Source organism: Diabrotica virgifera, chromosome 6 (genome assembly GCF_917563875.1).
Source record: "Diabrotica virgifera virgifera chromosome 6, PGI_DIABVI_V3a".
Taxonomy (NCBI): domain Eukaryota; kingdom Metazoa; phylum Arthropoda; class Insecta; order Coleoptera; family Chrysomelidae; genus Diabrotica; species Diabrotica virgifera.
The window spans coordinates 207546406-207573610 of NC_065448.1; the positions used below are offsets into that span (position 1 = coordinate 207546406).

The 27205-nt window shown below is 34.4% G+C and overlaps 1 protein-coding gene across 1 annotated transcript in view; it reads left to right on the forward strand.

The window, feature by feature from the left end:
* The window catches only part of LOC126887159 (ribosomal protein S6 kinase beta-2), a 105141-nt gene that overhangs the window by 62965 nt on the left and 14971 nt on the right, over positions 1 to 27205 (forward strand). The window contains exons 3-8 of the mRNA XM_050654522.1: positions 6801 to 7059; positions 9746 to 9879; positions 11049 to 11240; positions 17659 to 17749; positions 22024 to 22272; positions 25216 to 25323. Of these exons, the coding sequence (XP_050510479.1) occupies positions 6801 to 7059; positions 9746 to 9879; positions 11049 to 11240; positions 17659 to 17749; positions 22024 to 22272; positions 25216 to 25323 (1033 nt within the window). The remainder of the gene's footprint in view (positions 1 to 6800; positions 7060 to 9745; positions 9880 to 11048; positions 11241 to 17658; positions 17750 to 22023; positions 22273 to 25215; positions 25324 to 27205) is intronic.

A 27205-nucleotide genomic window follows, 5' to 3' on the forward strand; every position in this document is an offset into this window, starting at 1 on the left:
TTCCTCCCTTGAATGATTACTGCCCTCCGCTACGCGTCGGGCAGTAAACTTCATTCTCGGGAGGAAAAGTAGCACTTTCCTCCCTTGTTATACAAATAGCTATTTCCACCTACCTTTACCGAAAGTATACTTTTCCGGACCTGATTGTAGGGAGCAAAGTTGCATTTTTCCTCCCTAGGGAGGAAAAGTAAAAGTGACGTCATGGTATTTCATTCATGAAATGTAACTTATTGACGCCCTGTACAATATCTATTTTCTATTACGTAAGTTACATTACTATACATTTTAACGTTTATTTATAAAACATTCTGTATTTTGCAGAATGGTAAAAAACAGTAAATTGTTATTTTGATTTAACAATGTTTACATTATTAATTTGACTTATATTTGACAGTTGACAGTTATATTGTACGTACTTGTTAAGGGGCGTTTAAACACAGCGATAAGTCCAGCAACTAGTTGTGATGACAAGTTGCTGTGATTTGTTGAGGTTGAAACGCTGTTTAGACGCTGCGATAAGTTGACCACAACAAGTTGAAGAGGGGACCATTGTGTACATTAGACCCTTTTAGACCCTTCAATGAATTATAACTAGTTTTCATCGTAAACAAATAGATCCTGTTACTTTCAAAATATAAAGGTTGGGTATGTTATACAGGGTATTTACAAAGTTATAACCAATTTTATATGAAAATCGTAACAAGTTCAACTCACTGTATAAATAAAAATAAGCACAACGGCAATGGTTTATTGATGCCATATTTTATTTATTGTCAAAATTTTTAAAAATGATTGATATTGCTAATTTACTTTATATCTAATAAAGGGTGAGTTAAAACTCAAGTAGGTAGGTACATTATTTTTTCAGTAAAATTTAAATGGGATACCCTGTATTTTATATCACTATTAAAAAGTACCATTACCGTACTTTAATTTGTATACAACATTCCCTATTCGTCTGTCTACGCAAAAGAAAAAGTAATTAAAAATGCGTGATCAAGGGATCAGGCACGTCAACTTCTGTCGGTTTTTCAACAAAAGCTTTGATGGTTCGCAATACGTATTTGGACGGGTTTGCGAGTGGTTTGTTGGTTTTGGAGCGCCTGAGTTGAAAATATCAACAAAAAACATTCATACATTAAAAATTTAACTTTGTTTCTGGTGAAGCAACACAGTTGGAAAAAGCAGCTGATATAATATTATAATTGTCACCGGAAAGCAAAAAAGGTAACGCACAACTTGGAAGAACCTATAGTTTTCTAACTTCGCTTCTGGTGAAGCAACAGGGTTGGAACAACCAGATATATTATAATTGTGTCACCGGAAAGTGAAAAAGGTAACTCACAACTTGGAAGAGCCTATAGTTTTCTAACTTCGCTTCTGGTGAAGCAACGGAGTTGGAACAAGCAGATATATTATAATTGTGTCACCGGGAAGCGAAAAAGGTAACGCACAACCTGGAAGAACCTATAGTTTTCTAACTTCACTTCTGGTGAAGCAACAGGGTTGGAACAACCAGATATATTATAATTGTGTCACCGGAAAGTGAAAAAGGTAACTCACAACTTGGAAGAGCCTATACTTTTCTAACTTCGCTTCTGGTGAAGCAACGGAGTTGGAACAAGCAGATATATTATAATTGTGTCACCGGGAAGCAAAAAAGGTAACGCACAACTTGGAAGAACCTATACTTTTCTAACTTCGTTTCTGGTGAAGCAATGGAGTTGGAACAAGCAGATATATTATAATTGTGTCTCCAGAAAGCGAAAAAGGTAACGCACAACTTGGAAGAATCTATAGTTTTCTAACTTCGCTTCTGGTGAAGCAACAGGGTTGGAACAACCAGATATATTATAATTGTGTCACCGGAAAGTGAAAAAGGTAACTCACAACTTGGAAGACCCTATAGTTTTCTAACTTCGCTTCTGGTGAAGCAACGAGTTGGAACAAGCAGATATATTATAATTGTGTCACCGGTAAGCGAAAAAGGTAACGCACAACTTGGAAAAACCTATAGTTTTCAGGGACTACCTTTTTCGCTTTCCGGTGACACAATTATAATATATCTGATTGTTCCAACTGCGTTCCTTCACCAGAAACCAAGTTGGAAATCTATAGGTTCTCCCAAGTTGTGCGTTACCTTTTTCGCTTTCCGGTGACACAACTATAATATATCTGCTTGTTCCAACTGCGTTGCTTCACCAGAAACGAAGTTAGAAATATATAAGTTCTTTCAAGTTGTGCGTTACCTTTTTCGTTTTCCGGTGACAATAATTATAATATTCTGCTTGTTCCAACTGCGTTGCTTCACCAGAAACAAAAGTTAAATTTTTAATTTATGAATGTTTTTTTATATACTGATAACGATTTCCGAAGTGAAACTCGAAACGTCAAGTAAACTTGATTTCAAACTCGAATTGTGACTTATGTCCAAATAAAATAGTAAATCTTATTTTGTATTTCTCACGCCGGTAAGAAGACAACAATGAAATGACCTTTTTTACATTGGTCCGCATGTATATTTTTTATTTCAGCTTCGAGATGGATGACGTCACTAGTATGTAAATGCCAAAAAATCATAATTTAAAAATATGTCCGGATTTTTTAGTCGTCGGTTTACGAAATAATGAATTTATTCCATTTGGTTTTGCCACACTGTAGAACGTAGAACTAATAATAATTATTAAGTTACATAATATTTATTTAATTATAAAATTGCATAAAGTTATAAATTTAAAAAGCCATCGTCGTCATCTGAATAGGGAATCTTACTGATTCAAAAACAGCTTTCTTTGAAACACTTCAGATATCAGGACATCGAGATTCATTTTTCGGAAAAATAACAAAGAGTGCGAGCGGAGAAATCAAACTTGTTTGGTTTCGCTGTTTTGCTCTATGATTTCTGCCACTATGTTATCGAACACCCTATGTAACATTCTAATTAATTTTATAAATGTGAATCTAAAAGTTGGCTACAATTTTTGTTATTAACTTTTATTGCTATCTATTACTATAACGGATCTACGTAGCTTTACCCCACTAATCAATCACCCTGTACATTATTTAATTATATATGTAAATAAATTCTAATACGGTAAGATTCTCCTAAATTGATACGACCCAAGTCCAATGATAAATCGCTGTACCGTTTAGACACGACGATAAATTAAAACAACTCGATCCTTGTGATAAGTTGATACCAACCTCAACCCAACTCCAACTTTGATAAGTCGTGCGATGCACCGTTTACACACAATGATAAGTTGCAACAACTCGATTGACCTTGATAAGTTGTTTGATATATCGCTGTGTTTAAACGATCCTTTAAGCGTCGTTTAAACACAACGATAAGTCACAGCAACTAGTTGTGATGACAAGTTGAAACGCTGTTTAGACGCTGCAATTCAATGCGATACCACCTTCAACCCAACTCCAACTTTGATAAGTTGTGCGATGCACCGTTTAAGGGGCGTTTAAACACAGCGATAAGTCCAGCAACTAGTTGTGATGACAAGTTGCTGTGATTTGTTGAGGTTGAAACGCTGTTTAGACGCTGCGATAAGTTGACCACAACAAGTTGAAGAGGGGACCATTGTGTACATTAGACCCTTTTAGACCCTTCAATGAATTATAACTAGTTTTCATCGTAAACAAATAGATCCTGTTACTTTCAAAATATAAAGGTTGGGTATGTTATACAGGGTATTTACAAAGTTATAACCAATTTTATATGAAAATCGTAACAAGTTCAACTCACTGTATAAATAAAAATAAGCACAACGGCAATGGTTTATTGATGCCATATTTTATTTATTGTCAAAATTTTTAAAAATGATTGATATTGCTAATTTACTTTATATCTAATAAAGGGTGAGTTAAAACTCAAGTAGGTAGGTACATTATTTTTTCAGTAAAATTTAAATGGGATACCCTGTATTTTATATCACTATTAAAAAGTACCATTACCGTACTTTAATTTGTATACAACATTCCCTATTCGTCTGTCTACGCAAAAGAAAAAGTAATTAAAAATGCGTGATCAAGGGATCAGGCACGTCAACTTCTGTCGGTTTTTCAACAAAAGCTTTGATGGTTCGCAATACGTATTTGGACGGGTTTGCGAGTGGTTTGTTGGTTTTGGAGCGCCTGAGTTGAAAATATCAACAAAAAACATTCATACATTAAAAATTTAACTTTGTTTCTGGTGAAGCAACACAGTTGGAAAAAGCAGCTGATATAATATTATAATTGTCACCGGAAAGCAAAAAAGGTAACGCACAACTTGGAAGAACCTATAGTTTTCTAACTTCGCTTCAGGTGAAGCAACAGGGTTGGAACAACCAGATATATTATAATTGTGTCACCGGAAAGTGAAAAAGGTAACTCACAACTTGGAAGAGCCTATAGTTTTCTAACTTCGCTTCTGGTGAAGCAACGGAGTTGGAACAAGCAGATATATTATAATTGTGTCACCGGGAAGCGAAAAAGGTAACGCACAACCTGGAAGAACCTATAGTTTTCTAACTTCACTTCTGGTGAAGCAACAGGGTTGGAACAACCAGATATATTATAATTGTGTCACCGGAAAGTGAAAAAGGTAACTCACAACTTGGAAGAGCCTATACTTTTCTAACTTCGCTTCTGGTGAAGCAACGGAGTTGGAACAAGCAGATATATTATAATTGTGTCACCGGGAAGCAAAAAAGGTAACGCACAACTTGGAAGAACCTATACTTTTCTAACTTCGTTTCTGGTGAAGCAATGGAGTTGGAACAAGCAGATATATTATAATTGTGTCTCCAGAAAGCGAAAAAGGTAACGCACAACTTGGAAGAATCTATAGTTTTCTAACTTCGCTTCTGGTGAAGCAACAGGGTTGGAACAACCAGATATATTATAATTGTGTCACCGGAAAGTGAAAAAGGTAACTCACAACTTGGAAGACCCTATAGTTTTCTAACTTCGCTTCTGGTGAAGCAACGAGTTGGAACAAGCAGATATATTATAATTGTGTCACCGGTAAGCGAAAAAGGTAACGAACAACTTGGAAAAACCTATAGTTTTCAGGGACTACCTTTTTCGCTTTCCGGTGACACAATTATAATATATCTGATTGTTCCAACTGCGTTGCTTCACCAGAAACAAAGTTAGAAAACTATAGGCTCTTTCAAGTTATTCGTTACCTTTTTCGCTTTCCGGTGACACAATTATAATATATCTGCTTGTTCCAACTGCGTTCCTTCACCAGAAACCAAGTTGGAAATCTATAGGTTCTCCCAAGTTGTGCGTTACCTTTTTCGCTTTCCGGTGACACAACTATAATATATCTGCTTGTTCCAACTGCGTTGCTTCACCAGAAACGAAGTTAGAAATATATAAGTTCTTTCAAGTTGTGCGTTACCTTTTTCGCTTTCCGGTGACAATAATTATAATATTCTGCTTGTTCCAACTGCGCTGCTTCACCAGAAACAAAAGTTAAATTTTTAATTTATGAATGTTTTTTTATATACTGATAACGATTTCCGAAGTGAAACTCGAAACGTCAAGTAAACTTGATTTCAAACTCGAATTGTGACTTATGTCCAAATAAAATAGTAAATCTTATTTTGTATTTCTCACGCCGGTAAGAAGACAACAATGAAATGACCTTTTTTACATTGGTCCGCATGTATATTTTTTATTTCAGCTTCGAGATGGATGACGTCACTAGTATGTAAATGCCAAAAAATCATAATTTAAAAATATGTCCGGATTTTTTAGTCGTCGGTTTACGAAATAATGAATTTATTCCATTTGGTTTTGCCACACTGTAGAACGTAGAACTAATAATAATTATTAAGTTACATAATATTTATTTAATTATAAAATTGCATAAAGTTATAAATTTAAAAAGCCATCGTCGTCATCTGAATAGGGAATCTTACTGATTCAAAAACAGCTTTCTTTGAAACACTTCAGATATCAGGACATCGAGATTCATTTTTCGGAAAAATAACAAAGAGTACGAGCGGAGAAATCAAACTTGTTTGGTTTCGCTGTTTTGCTCTATGATTTCTGCCACTATGTTATCGAACACCCTATGTAACATTCTAATTAATTTTATAAATGTGAATCTAAAAGTTGGCTACAATTTTTGTTATTAACTTTTATTGCTATCTATTACTATAACGGATCTACGTAGCTTTACCCCACTAATCAATCACCCTGTACATTATTTAATTATATATGTAAATAAATTCTAATACGGTAAGATTCTCCTAAATTGATACGACCCAAGTCCAATGATAAATCGCTGTACCGTTTAGACACGACGATAAATTAAAACAACTCGATCCTTGTGATAAGTTGATACCAACCTCAACCCAACTCCAACTTTGATAAGTCGTGCGATGCACCGTTTACACACAATGATAAGTTGCAACAACTCGATTGACCTTGATAAGTTGTTTGATATATCGCTGTGTTTAAACGATCCTTTACACACAATGATAAGTTGCAACAACTCGATTGACCTTGATAAGTTGTTTGATTTATCGCTGTGTTTAAACGACCCTTTAGTTTTAGTTCTAATAAATTTTGTTGGTTAGTTACATAAATAAATTAAGTAAAAATGAAAAAATGACTTGTTATTTGAGGAAGGTGGAAAAACCATATGTATAACATGGGAGTAAAGTGCCTTTTCCTCCCTTGAATGATTACTGCCCTCCGCTGCGCGTCGGGCAGTAAACTTCATTCTCGGGAGGAAAAGTAGCACTTTTCTCCCTTGTTATACAAATAGCTATTTATCGATTTCGTTTCAGATCCGATGATACAGAAACGGTTCATCTGACTGAACAAATTGTGAACCCGGGCCAGGAAAAAACCGGACCCCATGACTTTGAATTACGCAAAGTCCTGGGCAAAGGAGGTTATGGCAAAGTATTTCAAGTTAGAAAAATTACGGGGAAAGATGCCAATACTGTCTTTGCCATGAAGGTTCTCCGCAAGGCTTCCATAGTTAGAAATCAAAAAGATACTGCCCATACGAAAGCAGAACGAAATATTTTAGAAGAAGTTAAGGTAAGATTAGTAAACTAAAACAAATAACTTCGGAGGTTTATGATCTTCGTTTACTGCTTACAGTTAACGGGTGATTCATTTAATAAGTACGTACACAAAAATTAAAATTTATTAAAGTTACATTTTGTAGTGTGTACTTGTGTAGTTCAAAATGTCCCCATCAAACTAGAAACAAAAGGAGCAAAAAGCGTTTAGAGCGGGCCCCTGCGGGGCCCGGGCCCTGGTACGCCACTGATCGCAGTAACATCCACATACCTCATGGCGGCGCCACACTTCGCTATGTGTTATTTGTTATGCGCCTTATTCGGCCGCACAAAAAAAGTGTGGATGGTTCATTAGTCTATTCGCACGCATAACACATAAGCACGAATAGCAAATACGCCTATTCGTCCAGTTGTCGGTTTTTGTCACACTTCAAAGGACAAATATTTGGTCGCATACAGCGTAGCCGCATAACAAATAACACATATCGAAGTGTGGTACCAGCATCAGATCACTGATCTTAATTCCGTCGACCGTGATACCAACATAAACCCTGGCAAGTGCTTTTTGAGAATATGCTCGGAGTATAGATTAAAAACCAGTGGTGTCAAAATGTATCCCTGTCTAACCCCACGGAGAATTTCAATTGATTCAGAAATATCTAGGCCACTTCTGACATTTGCTTGTTGGTATCGTCTATTCGTACTTATTCAAGAATATGCACCATATTTCCATGTCTAACCTTGTCGAATGCTTCCTCAAAGTCTACAACGCATTTGAACACAAGACCGACTTGTCGTTCACCGTGATAACAATCTTTAGCGAGCTAGTTCCTTTTATACAAATAAAATGAAAGTACAGATGATTCAGATTTGATTACAAAACAGGGTCTCTACTATGTGCTTATAATTATTTCGGCTTTAATTAGCCTCATCGTAGCACCTTTGTAGGGTCACTGAACTGGAATTAAATCTTTTCATTCTCTTTTCTTTTCATTCATCTTTCATTTCATCTTTTCATTCGTTTATTTTAGTTCCTGCCTCTTTTGACTAACTATTAATAGATGATGCTAGTCGCATCTTTGGTAATTATTTTAATAATTACTCCGAAGAGATGAAAATATTTGATTCCTTTTCAGTGGCTCTACACAGGTGCTCCAATGAGGCTAAATTAAAGCCGAAATACGTATAAGCTGGTAGATGATCTGTTCTGTAATTAAACCTGAATTAGTATGGTATAACTAGATCCAAACCCAGACATCCAAAGTGAAAGTTATCCTCCAACACCAAATTGTTGTATATTGTCCACATAATGTTCAGGAAAAGTCACACCATTTTGAGTGTACGGTTTGAGGGGGGGGGGAGATGGGGGAGAAATCGGTAAATTCGTAGTTTTCAAGTTTTTCGTCAATATTTCTAAAACTTTGCGGTTTAGCATAAACAACCTTCTATACAAAAATGTTCTACATTAAATTTGAAATAAAAAAGGTCCTATACACATAATCCTTCTAAAATGAACGGTTCCAAAGTTACGGAGGTAGTATAGTATAATTGGTCCAAAAAAAGACCTAACCCAGACATCCAAAGTAAAAGTTTTCCTCCAACACCAAATTGTTCTATATGGTCCACATATTGTTCAGTAAAAAGTAACACCATTTTGAGCGTCCGGTTTGGGGGGGAGATGGGGGAGAAGTCGGTAAATTTGTAGTTTCTTTACGTTTTTCGTCAATATTTCTAAAAATATGCTTTAGCGTAAACAATGTTCTATACAAAAATGTTCTACATCAAATTTAAAACAAAAAAGGTTCAATACATAATTGTTATAAAATCAACGATTCCAGAGTTACGGAGGGTGAAAAGTGGAGGTTCTCGATACTTTTTATATTTTTTGGGCAATTTATAATATTTTTACTGATTGAAAGAAATTTGCTTTAACAGGATTTGCTATTTCAGTGGCCGATGGTATGTTAGTGATAAGCCCTTGAAGAAACGTCAACCTCACCACCCAAAATCATCATCAATTGCCCAAAAAATATAAAAAGTATCGAAAACCTCCACATTTCACCCTCCGTAACTCTGGAACCGTTGATTTTATAACAATTATGGATGGGACCATTTTTGTTTTAAATTTTATGTAGAACGTTTTTGTATAGAACATTGTTTACGCTAAAGCATATTTTTTAGAAATATTGACGAAAAACGTAAAGAAACTACTAATTTACCGACTTCTCCCCCCCCCCCCCCAATCCCGACGCTCAAAAAGGTGTGACTTTTTTCTGAACATTATATGGACCATATAGAACAATTTGGTGTTGGAGGATAACTTTCACTTTGGATGTCTGGGTTATGTCATTTTTTTAATCAATTCTATCATACTAAATCATCTTTACTTTCATGTTATCAATGTATTCGCCTATTCTTAAATTTATATAAAAAGGTGATTTTAATTCAAGAATGTAGTGATTCTGTAGTGGGATCTTTATTATATCTCTATTATATAACCACGAATGCAACATTTGATCTGATTGTTAAAATAAAACTAACTAGGTAAATATCTTTTATCCATTAACATAATGGATATTCAATATATGTTTGCATTGTACAAACATTATTATGATATTGTCAAACACATTTACGCATTCAAGGAAATCTTTCTTTGTAACTTGTCCTATTTTTGTGATATTTGATATTTTTGTTTGTTTTAGCATCCTTTTATAGTGGATTTGATATATGCCTTCCAAACGGGTGGAAAATTGTACTTAATTTTAGAATACCTCAGCGGGGGCGAACTTTTTATGCATTTAGAAAGAGAAGGAATATTTTTAGAGGATACCGCTTGGTAATGGAAATAAAATAAATTTACAGCTTATTTTCATAAAAAGAAAAACTAAGTTGAATAAATTAGTACCGATCAATGGTTTTGATTAACCTTTTAAAAGCCAACGATCCCATTTTGCAAACAGATAAAAAATCTGTTGGATTCAGAAAGTATTGAAATATTTACAAACATTGTAGCAAAATATGCATTCTGTATGTTCCATTCTTACTTTTCTGTTAGCTGAGATGTTTTTTACTTACGGGATTCATTTAAAATAACGTCCAAATTCATATCACTTGCTTTTTTGTGCTGTGGTTGTTGCTGGGAGTCGATATGTACCGAACTGTGGTTTATTTTTGAATAGGGGTACAGTAAATGAATCGTAAAAAATATTTATAAAAAACACCACACATACACATAATATAATACAGTCCAGACGCGCGACAGCCCGAGCGCCCGCCCTGTCATAAGCGCTGCATTAACAATTAAAAAACAATGGTTTAAAATAAAATAAGCCCAAAATACTCATCGGGAATAGATACAAGAAGGTTTTAACTTTAATTTAGGTACTTGGTAACCTCAAAAATAATATTTTTTTACTGGTGCTTTTGGGCCTTGAAAATCGCCATTTTTCGTTTTTTTTTTCAATTTTAAATTGCTTACAACTCGAAAACGATCAACTTTATAGATAAATTAAGAGATATCTTATTTTATAGATAACATACTAAAAAAACTAAAAAAAGAATGTCCGTGCCGAAAATATTGATTTTTGCAATTTGTTTAAAAAAATTGTTTAAACAAATCGGGACAAATTTTCGCGTGGGCGACTTTTTGCACCATATTGTGGTGTGTCTCACGAATGTGATTATGCAAAAAAATCTCATGGGAATATTTTTTCCAACGAACCCGCCGTTTTCGCCTTGTCTGTTTACTGCAATGATGTTACTTTGCTATACAGTTGTGACCAATAGTTGTTAACTTTCCCATTTGGGATCATTTTTTTAGTATTTTTTCCCAAAATAAAATCACAAAATATTTTTAATTTTTAGTGATTATGCGTTTAAAGGGAAGTGAAACTACTTTTTGTAAATTGCTAATTTTGTTAGTTTCTTTTGTGACATTTAAGCTGGAAATTTATTTTTTAATAAAGTCCGCATTTTATACAGGTAGTGTAATGAATTATTTTTTAGCTTTTATTTATCCGAAATCATTCTCGCCCTAGAACATTTACATGGACAAGGAATTATTTATAGAGATCTAAAGCCTGAAAATATTTTACTTGACGCCCACGGTCACGTTAAATTGACAGATTTCGGTCTGTGTAAAGAACACATTAACGAAGGCATATTGACCCACACGTTTTGTGGAACTATTGAATATATGTAAGTTTTTATTTTTTTTTTCTAACAAAGGTATCATCAACTTATCTTTATTATATGCAGTTTTGGCAATTTTAGTTTAAAGCGAATTTACATCTTTCACTTTGGGTGTACATCGCGGTTGATTCATCTTTAGAAAAATTTAAAGCTAAAGTTATTACCTTTGTCAACTTTTTCATTCATTTGATCAGTTTTCAAAAGGGTAGTAAACTATCAGCAAGTAGTATTAAGTGTCAGAATAGAAATAATCAGTTCAGCCCCATTAGAATAATGTACGACAATTTTGGAAACCAAAAAAGCACGATGTCTTGGTGAGTACCGCCATGGTTCAGCGCTGAGAACATTTAGAAGCATTAACGCAATTATTAGCCAAATTATCTGGAGAAGATCCAGAGGCATACCAAAGACATTTGAGAATAATAATAATAATAATAAACTAAAAGGGAAGTTCCCTAGGTTGGCTGTATACCATATAGTTAAAAAACTCTAACAAGAAGTAAAACCACTTCTATGTAAATTGGTATATTTATTAAAACTTAAAAATCCCAATGGATTGAATAAAATATGTCCAATTCAGAACGTTTTCAGACCTATCGGTCCATCATCAGTGAATGTGCATACTTGCTAAATAGCCCCAGAACCAAACAATGGTTGAATTTAAAATTCGATTTACATTATTTAAAAATAATATTCAATAGGCTAAACGCCGATGTTACAGGATATTGCCTATGGGAACATGGTGATTGAGGTTTTGGTAGGGTTTTACCATGTTCCCATAGGCAATATCCTGTAACATCGGCGTTTAGCCTGTTGAATATTATTTTTAAATAATGTAAATCGAATTTTAAATTCAACCATTGTTTGGTTCTGGGGCTATTTAGCAAGTATGCACATTCACTGATGATGGACCGATAGGTCTGAAAACGTTCTGAATTGGACATATTTTATTCAATCCATTGGGATTTTTAAGTTTTAATAAATATACCAATTTACATAGAAGTGGTTTTACTTCTTGTTAGAGTTTTTTAATAATAATAAAGGTCTTTATACCAACCAAAAATTACCTGAAATATATCATCAAATACCCTTAGGTCCAAAACGACAAATGCCGATATGGATGCCAAACCCAAGAAACCATCCAACATCTTACAGGGGGCTGCCAGCCATTTACTGCAACTGAATACAAGGAACGGCATGACGCAGTGGGAAAAATCCTTCATCAAGAGATAGCTATCAAGCTGGGACTTCTCCAAACGGACCATCTTCCATATTATCAATACGTCCCTGAGAGTATGCTTGAGGATGGCAACTACAAGCTATACTGGGACCGCACTTTGCTCACAGACCAAACAGTGGCACATAATAGACCAGATCGTGTACTAGTTAATAAATTAACAAGACAAACAACACTAATTGATGTGGCGATACCTAACAACAATAAACTACGTAGTAAATTTACTGAAAAGATCGCCAAATACAGAGATCTGGAAATTCAAATACGAAGACAATGGAGAATGCAAAGTACCCAGACGATACCTATTATTATGTCTACCACTGGAGTCATTCCGAAGAACATCCTCGAAAGCATAAAAAAAGCTGGGTCTAAATGAACCATCTTTACAAGACCATGCAGAAAGCTGTACTACTCACAACGGCCAGATGTGTACGAAAATTTTTGGGAGATACACCTGCATACCAAGTCACCTAGAGGGCTCGATAAAACGGAAAGAGTCCCACCAGAGCTCAATCCTTTTGATACCGTAGGTATCTGGGATGAGTCAATTTTCCCCTTAGAGGGAGTGTGAGCCGTATGGCTAAATCTGGATAAAGGTCTTTATTAATAATTAAAGCTCAGTTTGATTTTCTCTTGCTTGTCTTTAATCCTGCAATAGAGAGGGCCGATACTGTGTTCAGGGAACCTTTGCCAACAAAATTGAAGTTGAAAATTACACTTCATTACCTGGCTACAAGTACTTGTTTGAGTATTCTAAGTGCCCCATGCAGAGTACCACCTTCTAGCATATTTTTGATGATATCTTGAAGTTTGCAAAGCCACTTACAATGAAAATACTAACTGGAAGTGTTTGTATACCTAGTATCCTAGTATCCGATTCCATTGCGCTGACAATCGGTCTTAATGGAACATTTTCTTTTAAATTTCGGGTAGACCTATTTTCAATGGCAATAATAGTACTTCTATATTTCGTATATTTTTTTTATATACAATAGAACGAGCTTGATTCGATATTAAACTAGTTATTAAAAATCAATAGTCTACCATATTGTATTTTATTTGACTCTGATATATGCTGGAAACAAGCCATCTTCCTATCAGCCTATAAGCCTTCTGCCTATGCTCAGCAAAGTCTCTGAGAAAATGTACATGAAAAGACTAAAATGATAATAGACAGGAATAAAATAATAATTCTAGAACATTAACTTGGTTTCTGTGACAAGCACGGACTATAGAACACGTTTATAGACTGGTTAACCAAATAAACAAAGCCAAAATATATTGCTGAGCTGCTTTCATTAACAGATCTAACTCATTCGATAAGCTTTGGCACACAGCTACATGTAAAATTGAACAAACTTCTACCCTATCCTCATTTCCAGCTCTTAAATTCTACCTGGAAAATAGACACGCTGAAACAAGGAACCGAGTACACTGAAATAATATTTCATATCACATAAAACATAGATGGTAGATAAGACCACGAAAAAGATGGAATGACAACTTACTGGAAGCACATTGATAAACAGACAGAGTCATGTCTACATAAAAAAAGAAGAAGAAGACATAAAACATATAGGATACGATATAAAACATATCCTATATGTTCAAGCGTCCCGCAGGGCAGCGTTCTTTGCACAATACTATATCTCTTGTAAACAGCGGACATTCCCACAACAGCTCGAATGTATTACTAGATTAAGTAATATGTATTGGCTCAATGGCCGCAAATCAAAATTGTCTTTGGATAACAAGGTTTTATTATATAAGTTGATCCGTAAGCCCATTTGGTCTATGGGGTACCGCCAGTGTTTCAAATATACACTATACACATCTTAGAGAGATTCCAAAATAAAGTGTTGCGCGTCGTACTATGTCCCCAATGAGATGATTCAGTACGGCATCCCCCTAGAATCCGCCAAAGAAGTCATACAATGTTTTAGTGCGAAATACTGTGAACGAGTGCTTGTGCACCCTAATGTGATGGCCAGACAATTATATGCACGACGTTTCCAAAGTGCGTAGACAAACGATTACTGTCGTCTGACCTTCATTCAAACAAACTTAGTGAAGTGTATTCAGACTAATAAAATTTTAACTTTATGTAAAGTTTCAAGGAGGATACTCACTGGAGTAACTCTCTACATGTCTCTATATTGCTGTACTCATTTGAGTTAAATAAAAAATATGTATTCTGTTTGTTTATGTATTTGATAACGCATCCACAAAATACAAGGTGATTCAGTGAAACGGTACGATTTGACAATGCTGCTGACGATAAAATAGAGGAGCCGCGGGCTTACGACGTAAACGTTGTGAATCTAGAGTAGAGAGTGGGAAGTTTAGTTATCATGGAGGCGTGGTCTTGTGAACAACGCGCATTTGCTGTGAAACCTTATTACAAAAATGGTGAAAGTTTTGTGCGTGTACAACGAGCGTTTCGTTTAAACTACCATTTGCCGCCTCGCGCTGCAGTTCCGTCTAACATGGCTATTAAGACTTGGGTTAGGAACTTTGTAAGTAGTGGTTTAATATCACAGAAAAGAGGTGACAGTGTCAGAACTGCTCTTACAATAGAATATATAAGCGGTGCCAAATTCATTATATGCCAGTCGTCGCAGAGATCTTCGAGGACTCGCGTTTAATGAATTTGGCACCGCTTCAATATTCTCTGGTGTGCGAGCAGTTCTGACACTGCCACCTCTTTTTTGTGATGTTGAACCACTACTTTCAAGGTTCCTAACCCAAGTCTTGTGAACGGGGCGGCAAATGGTAGTGTAAACGAAATTCTCGTTACATAATTGATGGATTCGACCGTTACTTGATGGAAGTTCATTTTATCTAACAATAAAACACTGAAAACGTTTGATTTCTATACTTCCACAAAATCTATTACAACTATGTGACTACAGCTGTTTCGGCAAAGTGCCTTTCTCAAGTGATTTAGATTACTATGGGTTTGCTTTTTTAAAGTCTTTTAGTCTTAAACTGAAGAGGTTGAGGAGTGGGGAGCTGTTTGTCTCGAGTTGGTCATCAGAATTATATCTGTGTTTTTCAATTTATTAATTTCTATAGATTCTAATAAAGATAGCTTAAGGCCTTTATTTTGAATATGCAGAATTTGAAACTGTTCATTAAAAGAATGATTATGATCTAGAAGGTGAAGTGCGTATGCGGAAGTGTCTGTTTTTCTATTGTTGAAAGCCATTTTGTGTTCTGCTATCCTTTTGTCAAAGGTTCTGCCAGTTTGACCGATGTAAGTTTTCGGACAGTCACCACAAGTTAGTTTGTAAACACCACTCTCTAGTTGTTTTCTCTTTCGGCTCTTATTGTTCTTAATACATTTGCTTAAATTGTTAGTTCTGAAAGCTGGTGTTATTTTTTCTTTTTTATGTATCTGGCTATTTTTGTTGTTATCTTGCCAGTATATGTGATAGAGCAGAAGGTACTGGGTTCTTTCTGTGGTGGTGGATAGACTAATCTCAGGGCTTTCTTATGGAGTTTTTGGTTTAAAATTTTGTTAATTGTTTGTTCGTTATAGCCATTGTTTACTGCTATTTGTTTAATGATGTTCAGTTCTATCTCGAAGTTATTTTTTGACATGGGAATTTCTGTCAGTCTGTGTATCATGCTATGGTAGGCTGCTGATGTGTGTTGTGTAGGATGGAATGATGAATTGTGTATAGTTGTGTCAGTATGGGTAGGTTTACGATATACGGAGAATTCATGTCTGTTGTGTAGTCTGGTAATTGTTACATCTAGAAAGTTTATGGACTTATTCTCTTCGGTTTCTATTGTAAACTCAATATTACTATGAAGTGAATTAATGTATGATAGAAATTGGTCAAGTTTCCTGTTAGTTCCTGTAAAGCATACTAGTATATCATCCACGTATCTCCACCAATATAAGAACTGTTTAAATATGGGATGTTTAGAAATTGTTGTTTCAAGCTGTTTCATAAATATATCTGATAGCAATTGGCTTAGAGGATTCATTAAACAAATAGTAAACAATGGCTATAACGAACACACAATTAACAAAATTTTAAACCAAAAACTCCATAAGAAAGCCCTGAAATTAGTCTATCCACCACCACAGAAAGAACCCAGTACCTTCTGCTCTATCACATATACTGGCAAGATAACAACAAAAATAGCCAGATACATAAAAATGAAAGGAATAACACCAGCTTTCAGAACTAACAACAACTTAAGCAAATATATTAAGAACAATAAGAGCCGAAAGATAAAACAACTACAGAGTGGTGTTTACAAACTAACTTGTGGTGACTGTCCGAAAACTTACATCGGTCAAACGGACACAACCTTTGACAAACGGATAGCAGAACACAAAATGGCTTTCAACAATAGAAAAACAGACACTTCTACATACGCACTTCACCTTCTAGATCATAATCATTCTTCTAATGAACAGTTTAAAATTCTGCATATCCAAAATAAAGGCCTTAAGCTATCTTTATTACAATCTATGGAAATTAATAAATTGAAAAATACAGATATAATTAGAAAGATGAAGTTTTTCAATCCTAAAAGCAACATTAATAATATTAAAAATATTAAAAATATAACTAAAAGATTTTTAAAATGAAAAACTTATTGGTACACTTTCCTGGTGAACTCCGTATTCTAATTGAAAAGTAAGATTGTTTTGCCTTCGCATTGCAACTGAATAAAAATGGTATTCATTTTAATTTTACAGATATAATTCTGAATGATTAACTCGAGACAAACAGCTCCCCACTCCTCGACCGCTTCAGTTTAAGACTAAAAGACTTTAAAAAGGCAAACCCATAGTAATCTAAATCACTTGAGAAAGGCACTCTGCCAAAACAGCTGTAGTCACATAGTTGTAATAAATTTTGTGGAAGTATAGAAAACAAAAGTTTTCAGTGTTTTATTGTTAGAAATTCTCGTTGTACACGCACAAAACTTTCACCATTTTTGTAATTAGCTTTCACAGCAAATGCGCGTTTTTCACCGGATCACGTCTCTATGATAACTAAACTTCCCACTTTCTAGTTTCACCACGTTTACGTCGCAAGCCCACGGTTCCTCTATTTTATCGTCAGCAGCGTGTCAAATCGTACCGTTTCACTGAATCGCCCTTTATTTTAAAGGAATATTAGGACGCATGCTAAGAGCGAATTTTCAAATTGTACTTTTTAGGGCACCTGAAATTTTAACTAGACATGGCCATGGAAAAGAGGTTGATTGGTGGTCATTAGGGGCATTGATGTACGATATGTTAACTGGTGCAGTAAGTACTTTTTTTAATTTTATTAAGGGCAGATTTCTCATCACTAAGTTAATCTATAGTTCAATTGACTGAGGTTCATCCTTAAACTTCGGTTATTTTGGGAAATGCAATTCTTAATGACATTTCAGTTGTGGTTCACGGTCTACGCCTTAATGTTCGTTAGCAATGCAAAAATCCCTAGATTATAGTAAGTTTAAGTTGGTAAGTACGACTCAGCTAGTAAATTGTTAAGGAGTGACTTGATATTTAACAAAAATGAATAACCATTTTCAATTTCGTTGCAAAACGAAAATACAGCCGAACCATATTCTAGTCCAATCAGAGAGTGCAGCAAGCACCTCTACCGGTTTCGAAACTTATTAGTCTCTGATCAGGAGGCACATATGCTGCTCTCCCTGATCCAACCATTCATTTTTGATTTACATTTACTCTGATTAGAGTACGAAGGGAACCATTCTCGTTGGAACTTTACCGCGCTGAGCAGATGGGACGTGAATTGTAAATTGTAGAATTCCCTCATCTTCCTTAGTCTCAGCATCCGTATGGCTTGCATATTGTAGAAGCCTCGGAGGTGTAACCAGAGAAGGTTCCCATTGTTTTCATTCTGGTGGGGTGTAGAATAGCATTATGTTGTTTTATATACCATTAGAGTGAAATCTTAGTCTTGTTGTAGCAGTTGCCGCTATGGCATCTATGCCATTTCGTTCGTTGCAATCCGGGACTGCACGCTGAGGTTTGTTTTGGTTGGATCAGGGAGAGCAGCATATGTGCCTCCTGATGAGAGACTAATAAGTTTCGAAACCGGTAGAGGTGCTTGCTGCACTCTCTGATTGGACTAGAATATGGTTCGGCTGTATTTTCGTTTTGCAACGAAATTGAAAATGGTTATTCATTTTTGATTTACATTTACTCTGATTAGAGTACGAAGGGAATCATTCTCGTTGGAACTTTACCGCGCTGAGCAGATGGGACGTGAATTGTAAATTGTAGAATTCCCTCATCTTCCTTAGTCTCAGCATCCGTATGGCTTGCATATTGTAGAAGCCTCGGAGGTGTAACCAGAGAAGGTTCCCATTGTTTTCATTCTGGTGGGGTGTAGAAAGCATTATGTTGTTTTATATACCATTAGAGTGAAATCTTAGTCTTGATATTGAACAGTTTAAAATATTATTTTAATAGCAGTAGTGGTAGTGCTTGTTTATTGTTTGTTAATAGTGTCATTTTAAAATTGCTTTACTTAAAACCTAATTTTTTTTTCTGTTGTTATTCATGTTCAGAAGGCAATTGTATAAGTTTGTCGATCAGTGGACTATTTAACAAATATAACGAGCGATCCACAATTATTGGGATCAAAGCTAGCCGTGCAAAAAATTACGTATGTCTTAGGTCTGGATCCCGCGTCTGAAAAAAAAGTTGATTAATAGCAAGCTGAAAATTTGTTAATAGCTTAAGAGTGTCTAGTCGGACAAACTTTGATATATGGGAACACTGGAACAGGGGAAGTTTTAATTGTGGAACAGGTTAAAAATTTGGAACGGTCATACCACGAAAACAGCACATGCATTTTGTCCGACAGAACAGACTTAAACTCTCCGAACAGAGATTAAACTCTCCTGCAAAAATCAGACTGCTATTTATCACCAAATGGGCGTTTTAATGAGTGGAACATGTAGAATATGTCAAATGACAGGAATTATGACAGGTAATAAATAGCAGTCTGATTTTTGCATGAGAGTTTAATCTCTGTTCGGAGAGTTTAGCGCCCGGTTTCCGAAAGGATGATCATCTCAAAAATTATGTAATCGACGATTAACAATAGATTAAATGCGTCAGAAACGTCAAACAAACTAGTTTTAACAACAGTCGATCATCTGACAAAAGATTAATCGTTAGTTAACAGCCGATCATGAGTGTTTTGAGTCTGCTAAAGGTCGATTAACCAGTTTCGCTTGTCAAACGGCGGTAAAAATGGACTGTTACCTAATCTGCGACTATCCGTCGATTAACGGGCTGTTAAGAGTTTTTTTAGTTTTTTAATTACTGTAATTAACAAATTCCGGGAAAAAATTGTCAAATAACACATATGTAAATGATATAAATCATATTATTCAATAAACATAAGATTTTTTTATGGAAGAAATAATTTAAAATATTTATTTAACTTGCAGAACATGGATATCTCGGACATTTTTTATATTTGATTATATAATTTATATTTTTTTTCTTTTAACAATGTAAGGTAACAAGGATGCTAGACTCATGGAGCTATTTTTTGAGAGGCCAGAGCTCTAAAAAGCAGAACATAATGATTATAGCGATGTAAATAAGAGGGAAAACGTGTGAGAAATTATATCAGCTAACTTTGAAGACAATAAAACAGCCGGTAAATAAATTAAAAATAAATATAAAAAGTAAATATATAGACCAAAAATAAAAATAAGATTATAAAATATTATAGATCATAAATAAACTGTTTTATATCTCCAACTTTCGTCACAATACCTAGCCTCATTTTTAAAATGCTCTCGTTCAATTCTTGCTCCAAACAAAAGTGACAGTACGTAAGAGAGAATGCACCTTTAGAATCTAAAGATACAAGTTTGGATTTAGAGGTTAATATAATTGAAATTTTGAAGGATTACAGCCAATTGTGACAGTATCGCTACCAAATCGTATGTCAGATCATCGATTACATGATCTATGATCATGCAATTTTACAATAATTGGCGTTTGAGAAACCCATCACAGGTTAACACTTGATCAAATCTGACAGCCGATTAGATGATCGGAGATTTGAATAACGTTTCGGAAACCGGCTGTAGGTCTGTTCTGTCGGACAAAATAAATGTGCCGTTTTCGTGGTCTGACCGTTCCAAATTTTTAACCTGTTCCACAATTAAAACTGCCCCTGTTCCAATGTTCCCATATATCAAAGTTTATCTGACTAGACACCCTTAAGCTATTAACAAATTTTCAGCTTGCTATTAATCACCTTTTTTTTTCATATGCGGGATCCAGTCCTATCTTGTTTTAATCTGAATTTATATCATTGGTTTATCAATTATATTTGATTAACATTAAAAACATAAAAAATTAGTCTAAACCTTTAACATAGAACTTTAATCAAAAATAAAAAGAATTAAAAAAATTATAAGTAACAATAATAAATAAAATGCTGTATATGTCCACCACCAACATCTCTACATAACCGGAATGGGACGTTTCGATGCCGCCGGTTCATCGCCGGCCGTTTCGATGCCGCCGGTTCATCGCCAGTCCATTTCATCGCCGTCATATCTCGCATTTCCTAGAATTCCTAATTAATACTAAAAATAACTAATAATTGTAACTGTCGAAAATTCGGAAATATATCAAATAGCGATTAATTGACTGACGATGAATCGGCCGGCATCGGCATCGAACTGGCGGCATCGAAACGGCGGCGATGAAACGTCCTAGACCCCTACATAACCTAACTTTTCTTGTTAAGTTGACGTACACTGCAAAGTTGACGTAAACTGGAAAGTATATCTGAAGTACGAATAGACATACACTGTATAACTATCTCTGTCGTTCAGAGCCACCTATGGTGACAATAATTTTGGATCACACGGTACCTAGATGAAAAAGTAAATAACAGTTCCCCTGCATTTCTTGACAATTATCAAGCTTTCGAGAAATGCCAATGGATGGCAATTTTGACTATCTCATATATATATTTTTGACAGGTAAGACTATCTCCATTTTGTATGAACTTTTTTATGCTATCTCTGAATAACGTTAATTTAATTATTTATAGTCAAACGGTCATTTTAATAATTATAAATAAATCTAACAAAAATACAAATAATGTTACTGTTATGCTTAGATATCTATCTACGAATGATAACAAACTGATTTCCCAACCAGTACATATTTGGAAGCAGGTATTTTTATGTACGCGTATCAATTTGACCTGATCCACAAAAATACTTGAGTCAACCACGTCTATATCCACAGCACATCTATAATATAATAGGTTATATTTGCTATTGTGACAGCGTTTCATGTCAAATTGCAATAATACTACGCATGCGTAATCCCTGAAATCATCTGAACGCTTGAGTTTCAGCCTCCAGATTGAACACAGATTAAACCGCCAAAATCGTTTGAACGGAAATTCGTTCACTAAAAGTTCAGGTTAATCTTGAGTTGAATTCAATATGAGAAATCGGCTCTAACTATTTGTTTCATTCAATTAATGTTGTTTCATTAATGACTGCTATTACTTTTAGCCTCCGTTTACCGCTGAAAATAGAAAAAAGACAATAGAAAAAATTCTAAAGGGAAAACTAAACCTTCCGCCTTATTTGACCGCCGATGCTCGTGATTTAGTACGCAAATTACTAAAGAGGCAGGTTCCTTCGAGATTAGGGGCTCCTCCCGATGATGCAAATGCTGTCAAACGACATCAATTCTTCAAACACATCGTCTGGGATGATGTCCTGAGAAGAAAATATGAACCTCCATTTAAACCAAGTCTTGTAAGTACAATTAACAAACAAGTTTATTTTAAAAACTTACATGCCCTTCTAGAATCCCAACAATTGCGTAATATTAACTTTATTTACGAGTGCTAGGAATAGTGATCGGGTACATTGACTATTGTGCCTGGATGATCAGTTGCAACGTTTTAGTTTTTATTTCTCGCAAATGAGTCGAAATATTCTAATTTTATTTTCTTGATTGTGTTCATAAATATTTATTGTTCATGTACTCATTCGTTTTTCTAATGGAATTTTTAACATTCTCGTGTATTTTTAATGTTTTGGATGTCCTCTGGAAAAGTGGTCCATTTCAATGAGTCCATTCGAAGTTTTTTTTTGTGAATTTGATGGCCTTGGCTGAGACAATTAGCCAGACATTTTATTTTAAAAACATACAATTTTTTTTCAATCAAAGGAATTTTTTCTGTATTTCTAACTCTAAATATATGTACATAACAAACTAATATCTACTATCTAAAAATACACTGTTTTGAATGTAAATTTTTTTTTAATTGTTTTTTTTTACTACGCTAAGACATAAACCCGACTCAACCTCTCGGAGGTTTACATCTTCTTAGTTTTTTTTCCTTTTCTTTTCTCTTTTTTTGTTTTTTTTTCTTTTTTTTTTCTTGTTCTTTTTTTTCCAATTATAATATACAATAATTACTTAAATCTACAGGGTTAAAAAAATAACATTCGAAGCTCTTCATATATTCTTAATAGGATATGAGTCTGGACTTTGAGCAGGTCAGTCAATTTTTGAAATACCAAGTATTTCACAAGTACAATAAGTACAGTATCTCACATTAGCAGAAAACCATTGAAAATAAACCATCACATAAGCATATGGCATCACATGATGTTGCAGGATGTCCGTCATGTATTTGTGTGCTGTTAATAAGCCCATCTCAATCAAGACGAGAGCGTGTATGCTTCAAAAGAAATCTTTGGTCAAAATATTACTGAGCCACCACCAAAAACAGACAACCCGGTGTAACCGAGATATCTATTAAGCTAGAAGAGCCATTTCATAAGGGAGCCATGAGACTTACCCCATATTTTTATGGTTATTTCGTACCAAATAACATTCCATATAGGTAATAATTGTTTTATTTTCTTTAATAATACATTAACAAAATATTTTAAAATCAGTCTTCTTTAACTGACTTAATAAAAAGTCGTCTTTTTTGGTCTATGAAAACATTCCGCATATGAATTACGCACCAAATAACATTCCAAACGTCGGCGCCCATACCCATGGGCAGGGGGGCGTGCCCCCTAGCTTTTCGGCTGCTGCAAACTATATAATGGTTATCCAAAGTATACAAAATATAATGTTCAACATCTTCATGTCTGCCTCCCCCCTCCCCCCCGAAAATTTTTATATGGACGCCCGTGATTCCAAATACTATAATTATTGTTTTATTTTTATTTAATAATACATTCAAGTTTTTAAAATCAATCTCCTTTTAATCGACTCTAATAAAAAGTTGTTTTTTTCCGTCTACGAATATTTAACATTCCGTATATGAATTTCGCACCGAATAACATTCCGTATACGTGAATGGCACCTCGCCGCCTATTGGTTGAAATATGGCCGCGTGCCGCAAGGAACCAATAGAAAACTCCTAGGTGCCAAATACATATACAGAATGTTGGTAAGTTCTCTGCACAGTAGAGTGACTAACTTTCAATTTTTTTTGTCAACCCCCTTTGATTTGCGTAGTTTTCCAGCAAGATAATAATCTGAACAGACTTTTGATATTTTTCTTTCGTTCTTAAATATTAATACACTTAACTGTAAGATATCTCTAAAGCTCTTTATACACTACAATAGTTCATACAGTTCTCAAAACAATCATTTCCACGAAGCTTCGTTGCTTCATAAATAATGAGATCTGAGAATTTTATGGTTTAATCGGTTTTTCAAATTCGTTTATTCTCTTTAAGGCTCAATTCATTTAATCTCATTCATTTCTCTAGCTTCAATTCATTTAATTAATATAAAACAAACTAAAAGAAAATAAAAAAATATCAAAGGACACCGCACACATCTTATGGAAAATATAATGCCACTCAAATTCAATAAAATTTACGTAACTAGATTCGTCTCGAAATTACGATAATTTCATATCATTGCGCCAACTCTGAATTTTACTTAATAACGGCGTAAATTGACATAAACAAATCTAAAATCAAATGGATACGTACATAAGACAGAGAAAAATATTTTAATTCCTTACTTCATAAATCTTCTGCAGGTATTCTTCTTATAGATAATAAATGACAACGGCTTTAGCTCTCATCGGCTTAGCTCACGCTGGGTTTAATCTGTTTTGAATAGCACTTATACTAAAAGTATTTATGAATGACATTTTTATGTACTTCAAAAATGTGATTTCGATAAATTTTAATTACAATTTGCGCCGTAATTAATCAAAATTCAGAGTTTGCGCAATGATATGAGATGATCGGAAATTCGAGACGAATCTTTTCATAAAATTTTTATTGAATTTGAGTGACAATATATTTTCCATAAGATGTGTGCGGTGTCCTTTCCTAAATTTATAATTGTTTGAATTGTCATTAATGAGGCAGATAAAATTAAATAATTAGAAGAATTTTTTGTATTATTAAGTAACAAAAGAAAATAATTAGTTTAGTTGGTATTTTAAGAACTGTTTCCGACGTTGAAATCGAAACGAAGACGTGTTTTCAATTAAAATTGTCGTTAATTCCCATTGAAAATAATAGATAACGTAAAAACGACACAAGAACATAGATTCAGATTCACGTTATACTGTTATATTTAATATAGATATCAGTAAGATAAATATAGGGGAAAAAGTCTGTGTTTGTATTAAAATCAATTTTAAACCATCCTAAAACTAGACACAAAACTAAATAATTTTAAAAAATTCACCAAATAATATTTTGCAGGCTAGTGATGATGATGTCTCTCAGTTTGATACCAGATTTACAAAACAAACTCCAGTAGATTCGCCGGACGAATCGACTCTTAGTGAAAGTGCCAACATGATATTCCAGGTAGGATATATATTTTTTTACTCATTTTTCATACGATCTATATAAGTCAGGAAACGTAACCGAAAAAACATTTCACAAATCGAAAAATTACTGCCCATCATTTTTCAATCGAATCGGTGAGTGAAAGTACATCTCCAAAACTGTCATTTTAAGACAATTAAAAAAACCGTTTAAACAAAAATCTAGTGGTTTTTTGATATTTTCATCCATTGTAAAGTTGTAGCTTTTGTGCTTATTTATTAAATGACCAAATAAAATTTATTAAAACAAAGTCCAGAAATAAGATATTTGTAAAAATGTATCGTGTACATGTACTGTTCTTTCACTCAATTACAAAAGACACAATTCCGAAACTACATTTATTGGTTTTGTTTAGAAATATTTATTAACAATGCATGGAATGCAAGATTGTTAACCTTTGACTGTCAATCACTAAATTATTCCTGATTACAAGTGGCGCGCGACGACGTAATGCCATTGAGTGAAAGAACAGTATAAGCAGCGAAAGAACAGTATAAGCATTGCACGTATACGCTGTGACCTCGTACGTAGAGGGGATATTTACAAATTCGCGAGCGCCAGTAGTGGCAAGTCTGTAAACGTTTACCGGAAATTTGACATAAATGTCAAAGTGATTAATTTAAAATTAAAATTAAAAACATTATTTATAAAAAATATTAGTTGGTCAAAGCTGTGGTACATATTTTTACCTTAAATATACTTACGTTTTAAATACTGAATTTAAGTTTCTTTAATGTTCCGTAATATGTAATTATAAATTAATCTAACGCCATCTACACGATAATTGTGAAAGTATCCGAAGTAAGAAATTCATATTTTATCAATAGAACGTCAAAATGATTAGCAAAATCTTAAAAAAATCGATTACAATTTAATTACTTTTTTGCGTTGTAAATATTCAGCGATAACAATTAAATAATAAATTTAAAAATTACCGGTGAAAGTTTAATTAGTAGTCCGCTAGGAGCGACACCAGCGAAGCTCAGAGCGTATACGGTTCTTTCACTCATCTACCAAATTGCCCTGTCGATATTGAACCGCAGAGAGTTGTGTTTATACTGTTCTTTTGCCCAGTGATGCATTAACCCATTAAACGTATTTTGGCTATCTCAGTTCAAAATGTCGTTTTTGGCGTTTATATTGTTCTTTCACTCACTGATTCAATTGGAATATCGGGGGGAAGTCAGTAGAAATGGTGTAGTATTTCGTGGGTACCGTCATGGTTTTTTTTATTAACATTTAAGCAAAAAAAGCGATTTTTTTTCATTCATTTCAATATTGCGAAAAAACTAGACATATGTAGATGAAAACGTTCAACAGACGACTTTCTTGAAAACTCCCTATGCATCTCCATCTCGTTGACCATCTCTGGTTCGTCCGTCTTTAGAGATGATTTTCAATTTCTAGGATAAGAAGATGCTCTTCGACTCTTCCACCAGAAGCGGTTGGTCAGTAAGTAAAGAATCGCTTATACCGGCGAATATTTGAAAAGGATGCTTAGAATAGCATGGACACAGAACATAACGAACTCGAAAGTATTGCGAGAAATGGGCAAAGAATACGAAATAATAAAACACAATAAAAATAAGAAGTTTCAATATCTGGGAGATGTAATGAGGGGACAGCGATATAAGATACTAAGATTGATAATACATGGGAAGATAATAGACCAAGAGGCAGCGCTGAAAAATCTCTTTGAATTTACTAAAGCTAGATTTCTCACAGTTGATTACTGTGAGTGTGTAGAGAAACATACTGCGGTCGGTCAAGCGAAACGTAGAACAGGGGTTACTGAGAGGGTATCAAAGTGGCTTTCCTACGAAGGTAATTATTTCCATTTACTAAGGCTGAAAATCAGTAC